The 19,231-nt window shown below is 42.6% G+C and overlaps 2 protein-coding genes across 3 annotated transcripts in view; both read right to left on the minus strand.

Annotated features, from left to right (window-relative positions):
- LOC119187311 (uncharacterized) overlaps window positions 1-19,231 on the minus strand; it is a 293,285-nt gene that overhangs the window by 90,130 nt on the left and 183,924 nt on the right. The window lies entirely within an intron of this gene.
- LOC142761740 (neprilysin-2-like) overlaps window positions 1-19,231 on the minus strand; it is a 34,706-nt gene that overhangs the window by 15,036 nt on the left and 439 nt on the right. Inside the window, exons 2-12 of one of the 2 annotated variants that reach the window (XM_075872295.1) lie at window positions 17,389-17,629; window positions 17,224-17,322; window positions 17,053-17,130; window positions 14,863-14,972; window positions 12,840-12,898; window positions 11,166-11,217; window positions 11,025-11,095; window positions 9,094-9,227; window positions 7,023-7,088; window positions 4,343-4,441; window positions 4,156-4,247 (exon numbers count right to left, since the gene is read on the minus strand). In XM_075872295.1, coding sequence (XP_075728410.1) covers window positions 7,035-7,088; window positions 9,094-9,227; window positions 11,025-11,095; window positions 11,166-11,217; window positions 12,840-12,898; window positions 14,863-14,972; window positions 17,053-17,130; window positions 17,224-17,322; window positions 17,389-17,629 — 898 coding nt within the window. In that variant the 3' untranslated portion in view covers window positions 4,156-4,247; window positions 4,343-4,441; window positions 7,023-7,034. Of the gene's footprint in view, window positions 1-4,155; window positions 4,248-4,342; window positions 4,442-7,022; window positions 7,089-9,093; window positions 9,228-11,020; window positions 11,096-11,165; window positions 11,218-12,839; window positions 12,899-14,862; window positions 14,973-17,052; window positions 17,131-17,223; window positions 17,323-17,388; window positions 17,630-19,231 lie in introns of those variants that run through there. The other variant, XM_075872296.1, reaches the window with a different exon arrangement.

A 19,231-nucleotide genomic window follows, 5' to 3' on the forward strand; every position in this document is an offset into this window, starting at 1 on the left:
CCTTTCCCGCTTTCTAGACGCTAGGACTGCGTCCGCGGAGGCTGCTGAGACTGTACCTAACACTTACTCTGCAATACTGCAACACCATAAGCTGGCACGCAGAGGGTATTCACCACCTCACTCGAGGCTCAACAAAGAGGACAGAACCATACTGAAAAGACTGCAGAGTAACACCTACACACATGGCATAATAATGCACCGATTGTACCCGAGATTAGATGAATATGTTTGCCCATTTCGCGCTGTACCTGACACGTTAGCCCACCTGATCCTTGAGAGTCCACGCAACACACAATCAATCAATCAATCAATCAATCAATTTTTATTTTTGCATAGTATGGTTACATCGTTAAGGATATGCAGAAGAGGGTCCCAAGGTCATACATACAAGGTCATACGTACAGACTTATCGCCTCCGCCGAACACCTGCGACGCTGGTAAAGAAAACGAACACTTTCTCGAAACGTGGGAGAACAAGCTCGCCTTGGAGGACCTGGACCAACAACGCCGTCTCGTCGCCAGGGCCAAGGAGGCAGTAAAGGCCAGAGGGTTCCTCCCACCTAGGATGGACGCAGAAGCTGCACAACTACGCCATTTTGAAGAATAAACGTTTATTCCTCCTTCTCTTCTTGTACGAAACATTTTGCGCAATTATTTCAGCTGCAGGTTCTTTTTTCGAATACCCAAAATACGGCTGGGCAGCCTCCGGTATTCCATAACTCGAAATTCAGAGTTTATAGCTGACATTTGTAGCTCCGTCAGCCACTCTTGAAAAGCCAGCCTTATCTTGGATTTCTTGATCCAAATAGAAATTTACGTAGGTCAAGTTTGTTTTCCACTCCTATAACTCTTCAAACTTGGCAATTAGTACGTCGACGAAATTTAGTCCTCTTGTGCCTCAACCTTAATAGTGCGGTACACTTTTTTTGTCTATTGACCAATAATCACTAGCAAATTGGGTGCTTGCACTTATTTTGCTTGTTTTATCAAGTGCGTGGCTGTGTAAAATAGCGTGAACTCACTCATTCAAGTTTTCCCTGCAAGCCAGGTGTAGCCCGATGCTTCCAGCTGCTTTAGGGGCAGCTAGATTGCTGACGGCAAGAAGGCTGGTGGAGTGGTTGTTTCAGCTGGGCAGCACTGCCGAGCACCATGTAAGCGGGCCCGCAGTACGGTGATCAACAATGTTTATTGGGGTTGAAACGAAGCAGATATAGGCAAATATGGTGACGTAACATGTCACATGACTTTAAGGAAATCGCCGGGGACGTCATATTGTCTCAGCCATGTTACAACAAGGAGCTAAGAGACATGATACTATGATTGATTGACTGGTATGTGGAGTTCAATGTCCCAAAACCACCATATGATTATGAGAGACGCCGTAGTGGAGGGTTCCGGAAATTTCGACCACCTGGGGTTCTTTAACGTGCACCCAAATTTGAGCACATGGGCCTATAACATTTCCACCTTCATCGGAAATACAGCCGCCACAGCCGGGATTCGATCCTGCGACCTGCGGGTCAGCAGCTGAGTACCTTGGGCACTAGAGCACCACCGCGGGGCGAGCAAATTTGGCAAACTTTCTTTCAATGTTCTTTTTTATGCAAGTTAGGCTCTACACATGTCGTGCCGTTGGTGACGGTTGTTACAATTATTGTTAGGCGTCTGTTACGTCTGAAGACGCTGTTTGTTGCGGCCGTTTTCTGCTTCCACAAGTCGCTTCCTCTCTCTATATTTTCCTACAAAACCGTGAATGGAAAAACAGCACCCCCAAGTCACACCTTCGCTATCACACTCACACACACAAGCTTACAAAGGAGTTTTAAAACAGCTAATTCCAACGTGTATGTCCACTGTCATGCCGCCTAATCTCCTAAAGAAACCACGGTTAACAAGATCCTCGTGCCTTCCATATACTTCCTAGTAAACTGATAGATGCTAACGACAGCACTGCGCAGGGCCTCTTCAAGAAACAACGTATACTTTCTTCTAAATGGTGCAAGGCCATTTTTTTATTCAAGCATTGGGTGCTGTTGTGTTAGCTGCATTTAATTATAGGCAAAGGGCGTTGCGCTGCGTCTCCAGTTTGGCATTGTCAAAGGAAAGAAGAACTAGAGCACTCGTAACGTGCTCTACATGATTAACCACTTTTCCTAAACACACTCCAGCATAGCTAACTCATCCCCCTCCACCGCATACCTACTGAAACTTCACAAAGCGTACAATAAAATGGCCATGAGAGACTCTTGATAGACACTAGGTACAAGTCTGATTTGATTGATATGTGGGGTTGAACGTCCCAAAACCACCATATGATTATGAGAGACGCCGTAGTGGAGGGCTCTGGAAATTTTGACCACCTGGGGTTCTTTACGGTGCGTCCAAATCTGAGCACACGGTGCTACAACATTTACGCCTCAATCGGAAACGCAACCGCCACAGCCGGGGTTCGATCCCGCTACTTGCGGGTTAGAAGCCGAGTACCTTAGCCACTAGACCACCATGGCGGAACACACTAGGTAAAAGTTTGCACAACACCAAAGATGAATATGTTCACTGGAAATACTGCAATATTTAGAGATAATAAGAAAATCTGGGGCTCACGAACGTTATAACGTACATAAAGAGTATACCCAAATTCTCTTTTCTGAACTGCCATGTCACAATCAAGCTGTCACATTGATAAATACTTCGTCAGTAAATAAAGCCCAACTGCCGGCCGCAGTTTCCAAGACTTCAGATGTATTCTCTTCTTTTTGGTAGCGCCGACATTTTGTAGAAGATGAGTAATCTAAATGTTGTCGGTAACATGGTCAAAGTATCCTAGCATGCAAGCTTACAAAACATCTTTCAATGGGTGCACGTCGCTGACTTTTCCTTCGCCCTTGGCGCCCACCATCCTACGAGTTTCCTTCCGCACTGTGGTGGCTACAGGTTTGGTTTGCAAATAGGAACGGCGATCAGTCTCTCCACACGTATTCATCCTTGTTGCGTCTTTCGCTCAGCAGCTCCCTAGCGTTGCACGTCGCGTAGGGCTGCAGTAAAGCCAATAGACGGCATCGCCGAAAAAAGAAATTTATGTACCGACCAGAATGGCTGCCCTTCCCTTCGAACATATCGAGGCTTCATCGTGCTCGTTTGGCCCATAGGTTGCAAACTGGAGCTTGCATTTGCTTTAGCCTAATGTGCTGGTGTTTCCACAGTAATGTTTTTGTGACTATATTGCAACACTTCCATTACGCGTTGTCAAATTCTTCATGCGCGCCTCTTAACACTTAGCACGCCTCGACAAAGAAACAGCTGATCTTGCAAATAACGACAAATGTACCTCATGCTTTGTCGTTAGCGTGAGATGGCACTAAGCAATGGCGCATTTCACATACTTTTTTTTCTGTTGCTGTCAGTGCAGGGGGCAAATAGCAAGCGGAAGTTCTGACCGAAGCGGGCAATCACGTTTGCATGTTGCATGTTTGCATGTTGAATGTTGATTTGTAACCGCAGTTACCGGCGGTTACTGACACGGCGATGAATAGCAGATGACATAAATGTGACGAATAATAAACACATAACACATCGATGTGACGCAACACATGCCACACAAGAACAAATTTCTTGACCCTGCCAGTTGAAAGGTAACTAACTATAGCTGGAACTATGTTTTCGGGTGCAAGCGAGTGGATTGTTCAGCCACCGTAGCCTTGGTAGTTCTTAACGGTAGTGATGAGATAGAGTATAGTAAGTAAAACATGGGCCAATCTTTTGGGTCACATTCGCGCAAGTGGTTCATGTATGTAGCTTTCAACGCACAATGCTGACCTACTGGAAAAACCATGTTTGTTTACGCTGATGGAGTATTAGTTAATGTGATAAACCGATCTTTTTAATTGCTGTGCAATATTGATGACTACTCATATACGTTCATGAGCGTAAGTTCTAGGTATTTCACATTTATTTCAAGCGATCATTAGTATGATTGTCTAAGGACTTTTAGAGCAAGAATAATCCATTCTTTTTTGCTTCAACGTTAGTACAAACTACTGAAGATTGATTGGTCCAAACAAGAAAAACTCCCGTTCTCGGAAATACTAATTTTACTACCCGCCTGTCCGTATATGTAATTAAACAGTGCATGCCACGAAAAATTCTTTCACTCACCGAGCCTGGTAGGTTTCTTTGTATTGAGCTGTTACCAAGTTGTCAGATCTTTTAGTAGGAATGAGCTTTGTTACGGCAAATGGACAGTAAAGCTGCAAAATACGAGAATTAGTATCATAAGTAGCACATCGCGTCACCTTGAGTCGATCTTAAGCTAAGGTATAAAGATTAGACAATATTCACGTACATTGCCAAAAGCTAGAAAAAATATCTTGTCTTCGGTGTTGAAGTCAGCCCCATGAAGCAAGTATGGCCTTGTGTAATTGTCCACACTATTCTTCAATGCCTGCGTAAAAATAACAATAAGATAGTTGTATGGTAAGAAGTCTACAAAATGATTAGTAACGACAACTTCGTAACTCATGCGAAAGTCGTATCGCGGATGCATTTGTTCCGAATTACCAGGAAATGTGCAGTTTATCGTGCCTGAAGGGGCTTTGCAAAACTTTTTGCGTACAGTCAGGAACCGCTGCTGATCAATAGTATGGGCTGCCGAAAACACGTGAGGAAAATATCATAGCGGAGCACGCGGCTCGAGGTTTACAATAAATTATCAATGTCAGCTGAAGATTGCTTTCTCTTCTCTCGACAAAATCGATGAAAGACGCTCAAACATCAATCGTAGAAGCTCTCCATCAGCCGTTGGCTGATCTGAGCATGACACGCTCGGTTGTTGCAGGTATCGCCACGGGAGGCCGCGACTTGTTCACGCATGCGTGCTCACTTATACTGAAAAAGCCGCGTTTTTGAATGACAAAAAAAAAGGCAGTATATCCATGGGGTGAATGATAGAGAGTGGGACGAAGCATTCGTCCGTCCATTCGTTCTTGCTTCCGTCTGTGTGACCGTCTGTGTGACCATACGTGCGTCCATCCGCACGTTCGTGCGGGCGTCTGTTTGTGCGTCCGCCCCTGCGTTCGTCCACGCACTCACCCCTGCGTCCGTCTATGCGTCCATGCATCCGTGCAGCCATTGATGCGTCCTCTATGCACCTGTCTGTGTGTCTGTTCGTCTATCTAGTCAACAATCTAAGTACACAATCTCGCATTTTTTCATCCTATATGCGTTCGTCTGTGTGACCGTTCATGCGTCCATCCACCCGTCTGTTCGTGCGTCCGCATGTCCATCCGTGCGTCTATCCCTGCGTTCGTCCATGCATCCGCCACTGCGTCCATCCATACGTCCATTCATCTGTGCGTTCATCCATCCGCGCGTTCGTCCACGCATCTGTCTGTGTGTATGTTCGTCGATCTAGTCAACACTCCAAGTGCCACCATCTCGCATCTTTTTATCATATATTTCGCATATAGAAGCACCGCCATCCAGCGGACATTCCAAGGACTGAATGAGAGGTGGCCCACGCACACTTTCTGATGGCTTGCGCTTCGTGTCTACTTCCCACCTTTACCCACCTCGACTTCATAGTATATACTAGTTCACTGTATGCATGGCACTGCGGCCCAACGCTCGCTAAATCTTTCTTAAACTAAAGAGGTTACGCCCAGAGAGTATAACCTAGCAACCCTTTCTTGTCAAAAAGTGTTAAATGTACAGTATGGTCCCCTGTGATAGGAAACATTCGAATGCACACCATCAATATTCCTGGCCCTCTAAGAGCAAGTGGATTATAAAACAATCTTCATGCAAGTCAATAGTCTGTCAAGAGGAGTCGGAACATTTAACCACCAGTAGTCTCATGCACATCTGAGCTGCTAATATTTCGTAAGATAGTGAAATCTAAGCATGCTGCTCACACTGGTGTTCCCTTTAACAGTGGACCCGCCTGTACATGCCAATGGCTGCTAATTGGGAATGAGAAACAGGAGCATTCGGCCTTTAGTTAACGCGCACGCTGCGAATTTTTATTGTTATACAACGCACAGGAGAAATCTCCCACCGGCACCACCTTCCAGGCCAAAGCGTAAGATATGTTACGTACTACGACGAGGGACGAACGGGTGCCGCGTTAAAAAGCTTCGCCCCTAAAAAAAGTGCCCCAGGTGACGAGGCGAACGTGACATTTTCTTTGCTCATGCCAGCCCTCTCTGCGTAGCAATTCCATCGCTTTTATTGATTGATTGATTGATTTGTGGGGTTTAACGTCCTAAAACCACCACATGATTATGAGAGACGGCGTAGTGAAGGGCTCCGGAAATTTCGACCACCTGGGGTTCTTTACATGCACCAAAATCTGAGCACACGGGCTGACAACATTTCCGCCTCTATCGGAAATGCAGCCACCGCCACCGGAATTCGATCCAGTGACCTGCGGGTGAGCAGCCGAGTACCTTAGCCACTAGACCACCGCGGCGAGGTGGTCAAGTGGCTTCCATTGCTTTTATCGGGAGAAGAGAAGAGAGAATGCGATTGCAGCAATCAACAATTCTGTGTAAATCTGTTCATATTGGACTGAGTCTAAAAAGTTCTGCGATATTGAGTTCGACTTATTAAACTATTTAGGTAAACCAATTTCATGGTTACTTTAAAAAGTGTTTAAGGGCACATTTAAAAATTTAGTTTACGGTTGCGTGCAATTCGTTTGTGGTGTTTTCAATGAATATAGGTATTGCATACCCATAAAAACATCTTACGGCTCGTATTGCTTGTGCTTCTAAAAATGCGCCTAATGCATTTACTGAATACTGAAGCAGCTTATAACCCTTGTAGCCAATACCTTATCTTGACGACAGGGTTGAAAATAATTTATATGCGAAGGCTGTATACACAGTTAGGTAACATAACACTGTGCTGGTGGCGCTAACTGTCGTGGGCTCAACAATATTCAAACGTGAATCTCATCACAGTATACACATCTAGTGCTCGCCTGCTGACACCTATTCAAAGGAAAAAAAATCAAGAGTACATACCATAAAAGAAGCTCATAGGCTGATGTATTCCGTGAAGTGAGCCTCACCACGCTTCTTGAACTTCTCCTAAGAAAAGGAAAGGATGTATCAAAGAACGTAATTGTTTATTATTGAATGCAACGAAGAGCAGCGTCAATTAAATAGTGTGAGTGGGCTTACTGCGTTCAGTCGAGTTTTTTCGACAAGATAATGAATATTGCGCCCACCTGTCCTACAAAATAAAGAAAAAACCGCGAGCAACACTACCAAAACCAAGAACCTCAGTGAAAAGTTTTTTCACCACTGCCATCGTGTGTCTTTATGCGGTTACCAGCCTGGATCGCCGGCGCACATAGACGGAGGCAGTGTACACCGTGGTCGACACCCAAAAGCTTCTTGAAGGACTGATTTTCTATTAGTGGTTCTGCTGCTCCATTTTTGACTCAGAGTTGAAAAAGTGATGGCCTAATTTTAACGAAAACAAAACACTAGAGGCCCGTACATTTCTTTTTGAACTCGACTGCTTTATTTCTCTTGTTTACCTCTGTTTCTCTATTTATATCAAACGTTCCAATTTCTCTTCTCGATCTTGCTCTTCTCAATTTTTTCAACCAGTCGATAGTATATTATACCACATAAGGAAGTATACTCTGTTAGCGAGTTTTCATGGCCAAGTGGTCGCGATGCCCGCTGTGAGATCATAGGCACGTGGGTTCCCGTTCCACCTCGCGAATAAACTTTGTCGCTAAGAGTTTATCTATGCTTTCTTCTATTTACATATTTATTGCTCTTGCTTTATATTTTTTTGTTTCTCAGTATTTGTTCTGTCACCGCTGTGAGTAGTCATTATCGTACGCCGTACAAATGGTTTCTTGTGTTCTGTAAACGAAACAGACGATAAAAGAAATGAGAAACAGAAGGCGAGTTTCAGACCAAGTTAATATGGCAGTCTAGAATAACAGGTCAATAGCATATTGCTTGCATTATTGATTTATTTACTATACACTATAGACATTTCATTTTATTTATTACGTTTATAATCACATGACGTTCATACAATTCTTACATTTCCAACAACGCATTATTGGGCAATTCTCTAGAGTAGGCAGATGCCATAACATTGAAGCGAAAATAAAAGAAAAAAAATGTTATGGTAATGATAGCTTTTGTTGACAGATGGCGGCGAACCAGCGGCTTGAGCAGCTCAGCTGGTAAAAAATGCAACCGGGTGGTCCAAATGACCAAAACCATTCATTATGGCGTTCTTCATACTCGTGTCCTATTGTTAAAACTTTGTAACCTTCAAAGCTGTCGAGGTCCGCATGAACTATATTTACGTACGGGCATTTCTATAATGTACCGGTTTCGCACGTACTCTTTCCAGTGTAAATACGACAATATGGAAAGAAAACCCCGTGTCACAAGTCGTAAGCCATTACGAACGTGTGCCACTAAGTCGCCGCCGCAGCAAGAAGAAGGGTGAAACGTCGGTTAGTTAATTCTGTGCTTACGAAATAGGTCAAAATAGCAGCATTGCTGTCATACAAGAACACAGTCGCTATGCGGGTGTACACCTATTATCACTACCGTCCAATGAGGCACATAAATAACAACTGAACCTTAGCGTCACCAGTATCAACTTTAAAACTAACATGCGAAGGATGACAAGGCGTCTTCGAAAAAGATAGGTCCTCCTATTGAGACGTCGGCCAGCCAGTTTGAGGACCTTCCACTGTTCACCCTTATCATCTCAATACGTTGTTTCCGTCTGTCGGCAGCCATCTAGATTTTAAGTAGCCTTAAGGTTGACAACTGCGAATATCTTTCAATAATATGGAATGTTGGGCGAGTTGGTTTGAAGACATTCTTGGAAACATTTCGGCACGCACACTGTGAACAGGAAAGTGGGAGGTGAGAAGACAAACAAACAAACTAAAGGGTTTGTCTCCTCGCCTACCATTGTCCCATCCACTGTGTGCACGTCGAAAACTTTCTTAGAATGTACACATACCTTGTAGAAGGCAGGAAGGTACTTTAAAAAAACAAAAAAAAAGAAAATACACACGGGAAGCCAAATACAAAGCCTTCCTACCTCAACGTCCTGGCAATCTTCATTCTTGAGGCAACTGGAATGCTTGCAGAAAATTTCCTTTGACTCCTTGTCCCAAAATTCTTTGGTCACAGCTCTTCCACCGAGTCCTTCTTTGCTGTCTTCAATCCTGACAGCTGAGAGCGTTAAATCCATAAAGGTGACTCAAGCCGTTTTTTTCTTCGTCTGTTATTATGTATTGCATAAATATTTGTTATGGAGCCAAAACTTTGGCTACTTTTGCTCTGGATTGTAGTGCGTATGTATATTTAGGCAGAGATGACAACTTTCACACATACCGTGATTCAATTCGCATACCAGACGATCTACTTGAAATTCAATATTATCGGATGTCTGTGTGCCAAGGTTTCTCCGCAGTGTGTACACACAGGCCACAGCTTCAGATATAGAATGAGATTATGTCCGAAATCATGAGAACTCACCCACTCAATTTCTTTGGCTGAATACCTTTGACGACTATCAAAATCTCAAAATTATGCCATGCTGACTCAACCAGATGAAGCCAGGCCTTAATCAATACAGCCGTTGGTTACAAAGTCGGCCTTCGCAAGCATGAAATGGTCGTCTTATTGCAATCACGGCGAAAAACATTAACTTTAGTAAGCTGAAGACAACTTTGACGGTAACACTGTTCAGTTCCAACTTTATTCAGAGTTTGCAAAGACTGCATTTTCGTGCCTGTAGATGAGCAGCTTTGAGCTACTATATATTCTATGCTCATCTCCTATCACCAGCCGATATTGTAAAAAAAAAACTGTACATAGCAGCTGAAAGCAACAAAACCGTCCTTACATGCCAAAGAATTATAAGTGGTTACACTCAGAATGAAGTTTTTTGAAACAAAGCACTTAGCTGGTTAGTTGGAGTTCCCTTCAAAGTTACAGCTGAGTGAGATAATTTGCACCAAGATTCATTCAAGTAATTTTTATTGGGAAGCTTTATCATAGTTGCCAAAGCATTAGGTATAGAATCTAAACCCTAACAGTTTGTTTACATCTGCTGCTGCTACAATATAGCACTTAGAGGATAAACATAAACGATGGGAGATAAAATTTTCCCTATCCACCTTCGAGGATGATGAACACGGCTCACACGTGAACATTGCCGGTGCCCCCCGGTAAAGCCGCGTTGTGGTATTTCGCGTTTTGAAATTTCCCCCACAGCCCTGAAGCTTCCCGAGGGAAATACCGCAAGGTTGCTTAGCCTATACAAGCGAAGAAAGATGTGGCGTCTCTAACTGTTTTGTTTATAGGGTTTTAAGTTTTATTAGGAGAAGGTTGCTGGTCTCCTATGTACTTTTCAGCAATAAACTTTCTACTATGGATGTGCCAAACTGTGAGGTGGAAATATTTTTTCAACATTGACTTGCTTCTTTAGTATGTGTTCAATAAAATTTTTCATTCACTTTAAATTTTTATTTCAGACATTTATACAAGACAAATATGTCCAAGATGTAAGGCAAATGGACACTCATATGCCTCCGAACGAGGCCTTTACCCCGGACCTAACATGTTCGACAACAGAAACAGAAATCAGCAACAAAAGCAAACAAAAGCAGAAAACAGAAATAATTATCTCCTAATTGTGGAGTGGCAAATACAAAAAAAAAGATAAGACAAACTTTGACATGAATATAAGAGAAAAAAGTTATTACAAACTGTAATAGACAAAGGAAATATCTTTGCATATGAAACACGTACAATACAAAGCAAAAGGTAAACATCAACTCTTTACGATATATTATTGAAAGCCTACACATTTGTAGGAGACATGAGAAGTAGTTACTAATCGAAGTAAGCAATAAATATACGCCGCTCTTTTTGACCGAAATTCTAAAAAAGAAAGTAAGCAGTTAAGAGATTAGATATTCATCATAGTATATTAGTAAATATATAATCAGCATACTCACGTACTGTCAAACCGATCAATAGCATTAGCCATAAGCATCGCAGCCATTGCTCCAATGGAGACAAAGTTCAGTGCCCTGCCAAAAGGACGAGATTAAATATTGATGTAATCCTTGTAAATCACGCAAAAATTTTGACCACAGATACCTTGGCACTGGCGGTCTTCTATAGTGTGGCACGAGTGCTGCCACCGGCTGTACTGTAATGCGAGAATAGTAAAGAACATCTCAGGGGGTATACTCGATGCATATTATGGACAAGATATTTCCGTTCTCGTTATCATACAAACTAGAATTTGAGTATTCAACGTGGACCGCACGCATAGTTAATTCAGTCATGAATTTACGCAGAATTTTTGTAGAAATTTCTCTAGCCGCAACACTTGGCGTAGCTCTTGATATTTAAGCAGTTGGATATCCTCTCAATGTGGCGTGACGTTTCCTTCGACTACAATGTCATTATGTTCAAGCGATATAAAAACTCCTTAGAAACAAAAAGAGGCACTGTAAAGCAATAGTCTTGCAAAGTGAGTACAATCATTCTATAATATTTGTGGTACAGGAAACTTACTCCTTCATATCAAGTAAGTCAAATTGCAAAGAAGAAGTACTTAGGGCATTTCTTATCAAAAATATCTGAGTGGACTGGCACAAGGATTTCGTTATTCGATTTTCCTTCACCTACTCTTATTTTTTGTGTCGCTATACTTTCTAATAGCTTATATGCAGAAGCGATGACCCGTAACTCGCTCAAACAAGATATAAAAAGTTTTAAAGACGATAGTCTTTCTTGGAAACCTTAAACGCAAATATTATGGTCTGTCTGTCTACATTTGACTGTTTGTCCACTCTTAATGGTACCGGGTACTCGGAACGGCACCAGCTGATACCACAAATGGCCGACCCCATCCATAGCACCCACCAATGTTGCTCAAGACTCAGCGTTCATACATGTGCGATTGTCAATAAAAAGCAATCATTGCGTATATCTGAAGCACCATAACAACACGTACATATTCTGTATGTGCCTCTTTTACTAGAAAAGGTATACATAAGAAATTGTAAAGACAGCAGCGTTTATCCCGCTGCTCGGATTATGCACCGGTTGCACGAAAAGGCGAGTGTTTCCAACACTTTGCTAAGACGACACGGTGGTGGCACCTGCCCGTCGCCTTGCGTTTTACACCTTATCACCACTGAGACGGGCGCACGTGTCCGTCTCAGAGGTGATAAGGTTCCAAGAACACTGCCAGATGGCGCTCATGTAGCACGTGTGACGTGACTTGATGTGCTAGTTTGCCTCCGCTGCACGCTCGAGGCACTCTCACGCAGCGCCTCCAGAATACCATTCACCGATTTACTTGAGCAGAACATCAAATCAATGTTTTGTTCACTCTCTCCACACGCAAGACTATCGTCTTTCGACGACATTTGCAAATTAAGACGTAGATACGGGGGCCAATTTTTTAACAGAAATCTCTATACCGCTCTTTATTTGTTTTTTGTAAGAGCTATTTTTTCGTCGTTGCATCATGCAAAGACCTCCTTTTTGAATTGTAGTATTACAGTGTAACATGCTGAAAAAGAGAGCAGATTTTTTTGGTGTTCGCTGCTTACTAAAGATTTCTGCTTGTCCTAAAGTCGCCAAGGAAGCTAGGAACATTTTGTAAGTATTATTACTCAAGATTGATTCATATTGTATTAAGCATGATACTATTAAAGACACCTTAACGACGATCTTACTGATGGCATGTTTTGCAGTTACGCCGCACTGCATGAGCAAAATCAACGAGTGAAGCCGTGAATGACTGACAGCACTCACCTAGCGTGTCGCTTCGATCTATGTAGTAAGGATGAGAAAATAGGGCGACAGCCGCAAATCTGCAGGAATAAAAACGAGACAAGGACATTACACATTGAGTTCGAAAACGCTGCCAACAGTACTTTCTTCAATACGGTATAGAGGCTGTTGGGGTGAGGAGGAAGGCGTCAACCTCAAAACAAGAGTATTGCCTAGTTCTTTGATGAGCCTTCTCGTGCGAGGATCACAGCTAGAATATCGGGACTGGGTAGGTAATTATAAAACTCTAAAGCGAAGCTAGCAGCTTTGCAGGTCATTTTATTATTTTCTAATGACATATAAAACTAAGTGTCAGAATGCGGAAAGGTCCCCGTATATACCAGTAAAAGAGTTCCTAAATAGATCTATTCTGGAAGATATTCAAAATGTACGGTAACTTTATTTACGTATTTATTTCTATATTTACTGCAGTTCATATGACCCTACCAGGAGTGAGAATACAAACTTATTATCATAAACACTGGGAAACAAAATTAGAATTCGAGCTACATTATTAAAACAAAAGAAAAGACGGATATAATGTGATGCAGGTGAAAATTAGGCAATGGTAATATGTGGCAAAGGGTGGGGACACAGAAATAAGGTGACAAATTACCAAGTGAAAAAAAAAACGCCAGGCCTGCACTGTAGGCATAGCACAGTCACAGTGAAAACTCGAAGAGCGGCTTTTCATAGCCTTTTCAAAACACTCATTTCGTAACTACTGGAAGCACACGTGCTTGGTTCCCACTAGGTCACTAATAATAAACTTTTGCGTAGTAGGCCGGCATTCGCTATGCTATATTTCTTCATTCTTCTGAGAAGTGTGGTGTCCGCTAAACACTTGCTAGGAATTTTAGGCCAATTGTTCATGCAGTGACTGACACGATAAGGAAATATGGCTGAAGTGTGTATGTCCCACACTTGATGGGGAAACAAGAACAAGCTTTTGTGATGGGTTGGAGCATTGGACGGCCCACTCGTTACGCTGATCGCATTGTGCGACGACTGGTGTTTCTTTCGCTGTTGTAAAACGCTCTATATGTCTAATTAACACGATTGCTTTGCCGACATCAAGCCTGTCTAAAGCAAGTTTGACAAGTCACAAGCACCGGAGTAGCTCAGTGGTAGAACTCGGGTCCACTTTGCTGGCACCCAGTGGACCCCGGTTCAAGCCCCACTGTGCCATTGGTGCTAGGTCATGGCTGCCTAAGGCAAGTTTGACAAGTTACAAGCACCGGCGTAACTCAGTGGCTGAATATTGGGCTGGCACCCAGCGGAGCCGGGTTCAAGCCCTGATGTGTCATTGGTGCTAGGCTTTTTTTATCTAATTTCGTGCGATATGGTTACGGACACCAGCAGCGGCGGCGGTGGACAACATGCAACTGCGCGTGACCCGTGTTGTGATCTCATAGCAGCTTTCGCTCTAAAAAAAGCAGAACCAATTTTAATTAACAGGAAGAAACGAGACTGCTCAAAAAGTAACCTAACAGGGCGTACTCGACCATGCTAAGTACAATATCCAGATAATATTGGGTGAGTGCTTCATTGATTGAACCTCAGGATTATCTCGAGGACAGGATGTATGCGTTAGCTGGAGGTTCAAGCTGCACACGTATATTTTTTATTAAGAGCTTATTTCAAAAAATCACTAAGGCACAAAGCAAACATTGTGTCAACATCATGTGGATCAAAGTAACACCAGAGTCTCTAAACTAGCCTGCCGACTTATGTCGTGTTTTTCTTCAGATTATTCTGAAATGCGAGTTTGACGGCTAAGCGAACGTGTCGATGGTCACGCTATATGCTTTCTACGTCACACGACTCTTTTAAAAGACAATTATTTGGCACCTTCACTTCGATTCCTTTGTGGTAGTTGGTATTTATGCCGGTGATACATAGTCTGACAGGACTCAGCTTCTTTACTCAGGCTGCAACAAACTTGGCTAATCAGGAAAATATGTCGGCTAGCTGAGGATAAACATACGATGAGATATCGACTTACTCTCTGGATATACATTCCTCGCTCAGTTTGGCAAGCTCTTGGTAGCGACTGTTCTCTTGTATCCAAAATATGTGCTCAGCGAACGATGTAGCTTCCTTCAGGAGGGGAATCTGAAAATAGTCGTAGTCTGTAGAAATTTCATTGCTAATTGTCGGAACGTTTGTATCAATCCATACGCCATGGACTCTCCACCGAATAGTCTATGAATTAGAGACCGCAGCATCATCACATAAAATGAGCTACAATACGCTTTCTAGAAAGCGTGTTGATTTGTCCTTCTATAGTAAACATGCGCGCTTAAACAACACCTGTGAAGCCTAACACAAACGAAAAATTTGTTGAAAGTTGGCCTGAGCAAAAAATACTACTTGGGCAGTTCATAAATAGAATGAGCAGCCAACTTTACACATCGTAGACTAATTACGGTCTGTGTGAATAATAACGGTACTACTCAATATTGAGCACCCCCTTCATTGTAAATGACTGTTCCATATCATGCTACAGTATGCCTGAATTTAGCTCTTCATGAGGGCGAAACGGTGGAGCAGAATGGCTCTGGTTGTTTCCTAAATATATTTTCAGTGCCAGCACCTAGACGAAAAGGTTTGTTGCTTTTGTATTTGACTCGTATATAAAAAATAAAATTTTATGATGCATTTTATGACGCTTTAAAAATCGCAACGCAGAAGGTACATATGAGCTAACTATTGAATTATAAAAGTGCCACCAGATTGAGTCAACAATAAAACTCGAAGAATTATTATTTTTTGCGGGGCACAAGAGCTAAACCCACTGCAGAGGCTATTAGTTGAACTACTTAGTGTATTAACATGTGTACGTGAGTGTGTGCATTTGTGTGCGCCTGTTTATGTGCGTGTGTGTTTGCGTGACACTGCGTGTTTGCGTTTGCGTGTGTGAGTTGTGTGTACGTGTGCATGTGTTTATGCGTGTACGTGTATGTACGGGCTTGTACGTTTTTGTGTGCGTGCACGTCTGTGTTTGCATGCAAACGTATGTTTGAGTATGTGCACGATATAGTCTGCGTGTGAGTATCAACATGCGTGTGTGTTCGTTAGCATGGTATGTGCGCGTGTGTATGTTTGTGCTTGTGTGCATCTGTTCATCTGCATGCGTGTGTGTGTGCGTGCTTGTGTGTGTGTGTGTGTGTCTATATATGTGCGGTTGTGTGCGTGCGTGCTTGTGGAGTTTATGTAAGCATGGGTTTATGTATGCGTGCCTGATCACGTGGTCTCTTGTGTGTGTGTGTTTGCTCATGTATGTGCGTGTGTGTGTGTTGCGTCTGTATGAGTACGTACGTGTGTGTGTGCCTGTGTGTATGCATGTCTGTCTGTGTGCGTGAGCACGCTTGCGTGGGCGTGTTTGTGCGTGTGTGCGTGTGTGTGAGTGTGTGTGTGTGTGTATTTGTGGGCATTTGTGTAGGAAAGATGGCGGTATAGGTGCACTTTTTTTCTGCATATGTAAAGTATCGAGGTGAGCAGGATGGTAGCGTAGATATTCCCTTAGCGTAATCAGATGAAGGTGACGCTAGACTGCTCAGTCAACTTTCCGCGGACGCTGACAGTGCCTTCATATAGTCTAAGCGCCAAACTTTGAGCAAACAACGGTGCTTGGGCATGTGGAACTACAAGTACACCAGTATGCTACGCATCTTTGTGGAAATATTGCAGAAAGTTGCCCGTCTGTCTCCTAGTACCGTGTTGAATTGTGTTATTCACACCCTGTACAGAGAACTTGACTTTTCTTTTTTTTCACATTTCTGTTATTGTATGGCCAACGTAAAAACTCTCGCATTTTAAAATTGACGTATATCTTTTGGCTCTTTACACGTTTGCTTTTCTTACCTAATTACTTATGCAGGCAGAAATAAAACAAATTATGGCCGTTTCAAACTAAGCGTAAGCCTTTTACCCCACTTTTATGTGCTCTGGTGTTACGCGTACTTCCTAATAAATAAATAAATAAATAAATAAATAAATAAATAAATAAATAAATAAATTAACGTTTATACCTGCGTAAACCGATTAAGTGTCATTGTATATGTTCATTGCCTTTCAGCTCTTGTCATTTATAAGGTAGTCAAAATATAAAAAAACACAAGGGATTGCTAATGACGAAAATCCGCAGCGGTGGTAAATAGAAGAGCAACTCAGAAAGAAAAAAATCACTCACGTATCTATACAGATTGTCCACTACAGCGTCATCCAGCATCCAGTCAGGATAGCCAACCACTGTTTCCATTCTCGCCAACTGTAATCATTTCGAGCTACTATTAACATGGATTGAATGTGCTTACACGGTAGCACCTGTTAGCTAACTGGGCTTCAAACAGAACAATCTGACTCGTTCAGCAGCTTTGTTCTTAGTCAAGTCCGTCATCCACTTGTTTTCTAGGATGATCACTTTGAATGACGCTTTGATGAATTGCAACATCTTGTGCACCTATTAAAATATAACGAAAACTGGTGATCTGGTTATGCACAAGCGGGTAGCATCAAAATTGCTTACGTTCGTGCGGTCGTATTTGTTGAAGTTATACTTGATATAAAGGCTGGTTCCAGCAGTGAGCATCGTTTCTGGCTTCAGTAGTTGCAAGAGGCAAGATTTTGTCACGTCCTTCCTGGCAGATGAACGTGTGAAGTCTGTCGTGTTGAAACTGTAGGTCATATACAGGTCGTGAAGAGAAGTTCCTTCCACGTTAGCCATTGATTTTATGTAACTCCATGCGACGTAGTTCTTGATGGCCATCCTAAAAAAGAATTAAATTAACCAAAGCACATGCAAATGTTGTCGCTGTTTTCCCGACGCCGCAGTTCTGTGCTGCCCTTCGGCAGCTGAAAATATTCAGAGGCATTAGTAAAGGCCGAGAAAACATTGCAATTTATGTTTCAGAACCCCAACTTAGAATTTAGCTCAAAGCTAATTTTAGAGACCACCTAATTGTGTTCCACCTAGCGTAATAGCATAGGCCCTATACATCTTTTTCTACTCCATTTGTGCTTAAATTAAAATTAGCACCAAATCGGTGACACATTTTTACGCCGTATGGTGCATACTGTGGGACGGAATATTCATGGACGTGGATGTACCATAACTACACCATTTTTCTAGACTAGAGCCTTTAACATAAAAACGTACTTTTTGCATAGAATGAACGTCACCTCCTGCGTAATTACTGCAGGTTCCCTTAGAATTATCGGGTCGGGTATGACTGCCGCAAACCACTTTAGTTAAATGACTGCAGCATTTGGTGAATTTGTCAATGTACCACGTTCCGAAACTAACGTGAAGAAAAACATTTCTCTTTCCCTTCACTTAAGGCAACCAAATAAACAATGCGCATATGACTTTCACTATTTATTTCGTGACTGGCTGTATAGAGCACCTGAATATACATGTGCGTGCTAGTGAGGATTAATTCCTAAAGCATCCACAAAGCTGCATATTTTTTTATTCTGTTTTAACGCGATGGCGAAAAATCATCATCTTTGGGTGACCGAAAAAATCGCGGAAGGTGCAACTACAATAAATAATAAAAATTCAGGTCTGACTGCGGATCGAACCGAGTCGTTTGCACTGCAAGTGGGTGTTCTACGACACGACCACGCCTCTGCTTGTGAATAGTGTAAAAATCACTTCCCCTGCCTAAAAATGCAGCGAAAGTAACTTCCTTGCTTTACAAACACACGCGTCCTGTATACGAGCTTCAAAACGCAACACGAAACATTGCCCTAGTAATGCGTCGTACAGGCTATCGTTGCCATCGGCGTCAAAACATGGGATTATCATAATGACTTCATGGTTTAAAACAAGTCGCCCACTCAAAGAAGCACCCACGCTAGTGCACCCTTAATGACACATAGTGGGTGGGTAGCAAGTTTGAAAAAAATTCATACGCTGTTTGAAGTACGCACAAGGACCAGAATATCGCTTTTGCGCTCATCTCTTAGAGACAAGGCTTAAGTGTCCCCCAACTTTTTTATGATGTGTTACCTAGTATCGTAAACTTATGTTTTGCAGATTTGGTGCATTGCAGGCAGTGCATCATAGTGCGTGACTCGGGGAAGGTACTGGGTCTGCCCGAAAAGTTCCCGGAAGTATTTTTGGCAGTTAGCAACCTGGTTTTGGGGAAACTTCAGGTGCCGAATTTAGAAGGGGACGTCAGCTTCAAATGAGCCTGGTTTTGGTAGCCTGCGGGCCGTTGATGAGGCAGTTCAAGCCATTTTGTAGATGTGTCTACAACACCTTTCTCAAGAAGAATTGTACGCATTTTTGGAGCGGAATGACGCAAGCAACTTGTGAGTGAAACTAGTAAAAAAATAGGATGATCATTGAAATGTTCACTAAACTG

This window comes from Rhipicephalus microplus, chromosome 8, assembly GCF_043290135.1.
Source record: "Rhipicephalus microplus isolate Deutch F79 chromosome 8, USDA_Rmic, whole genome shotgun sequence".
NCBI lineage: Eukaryota > Metazoa > Arthropoda > Arachnida > Ixodida > Ixodidae > Rhipicephalus > Rhipicephalus microplus.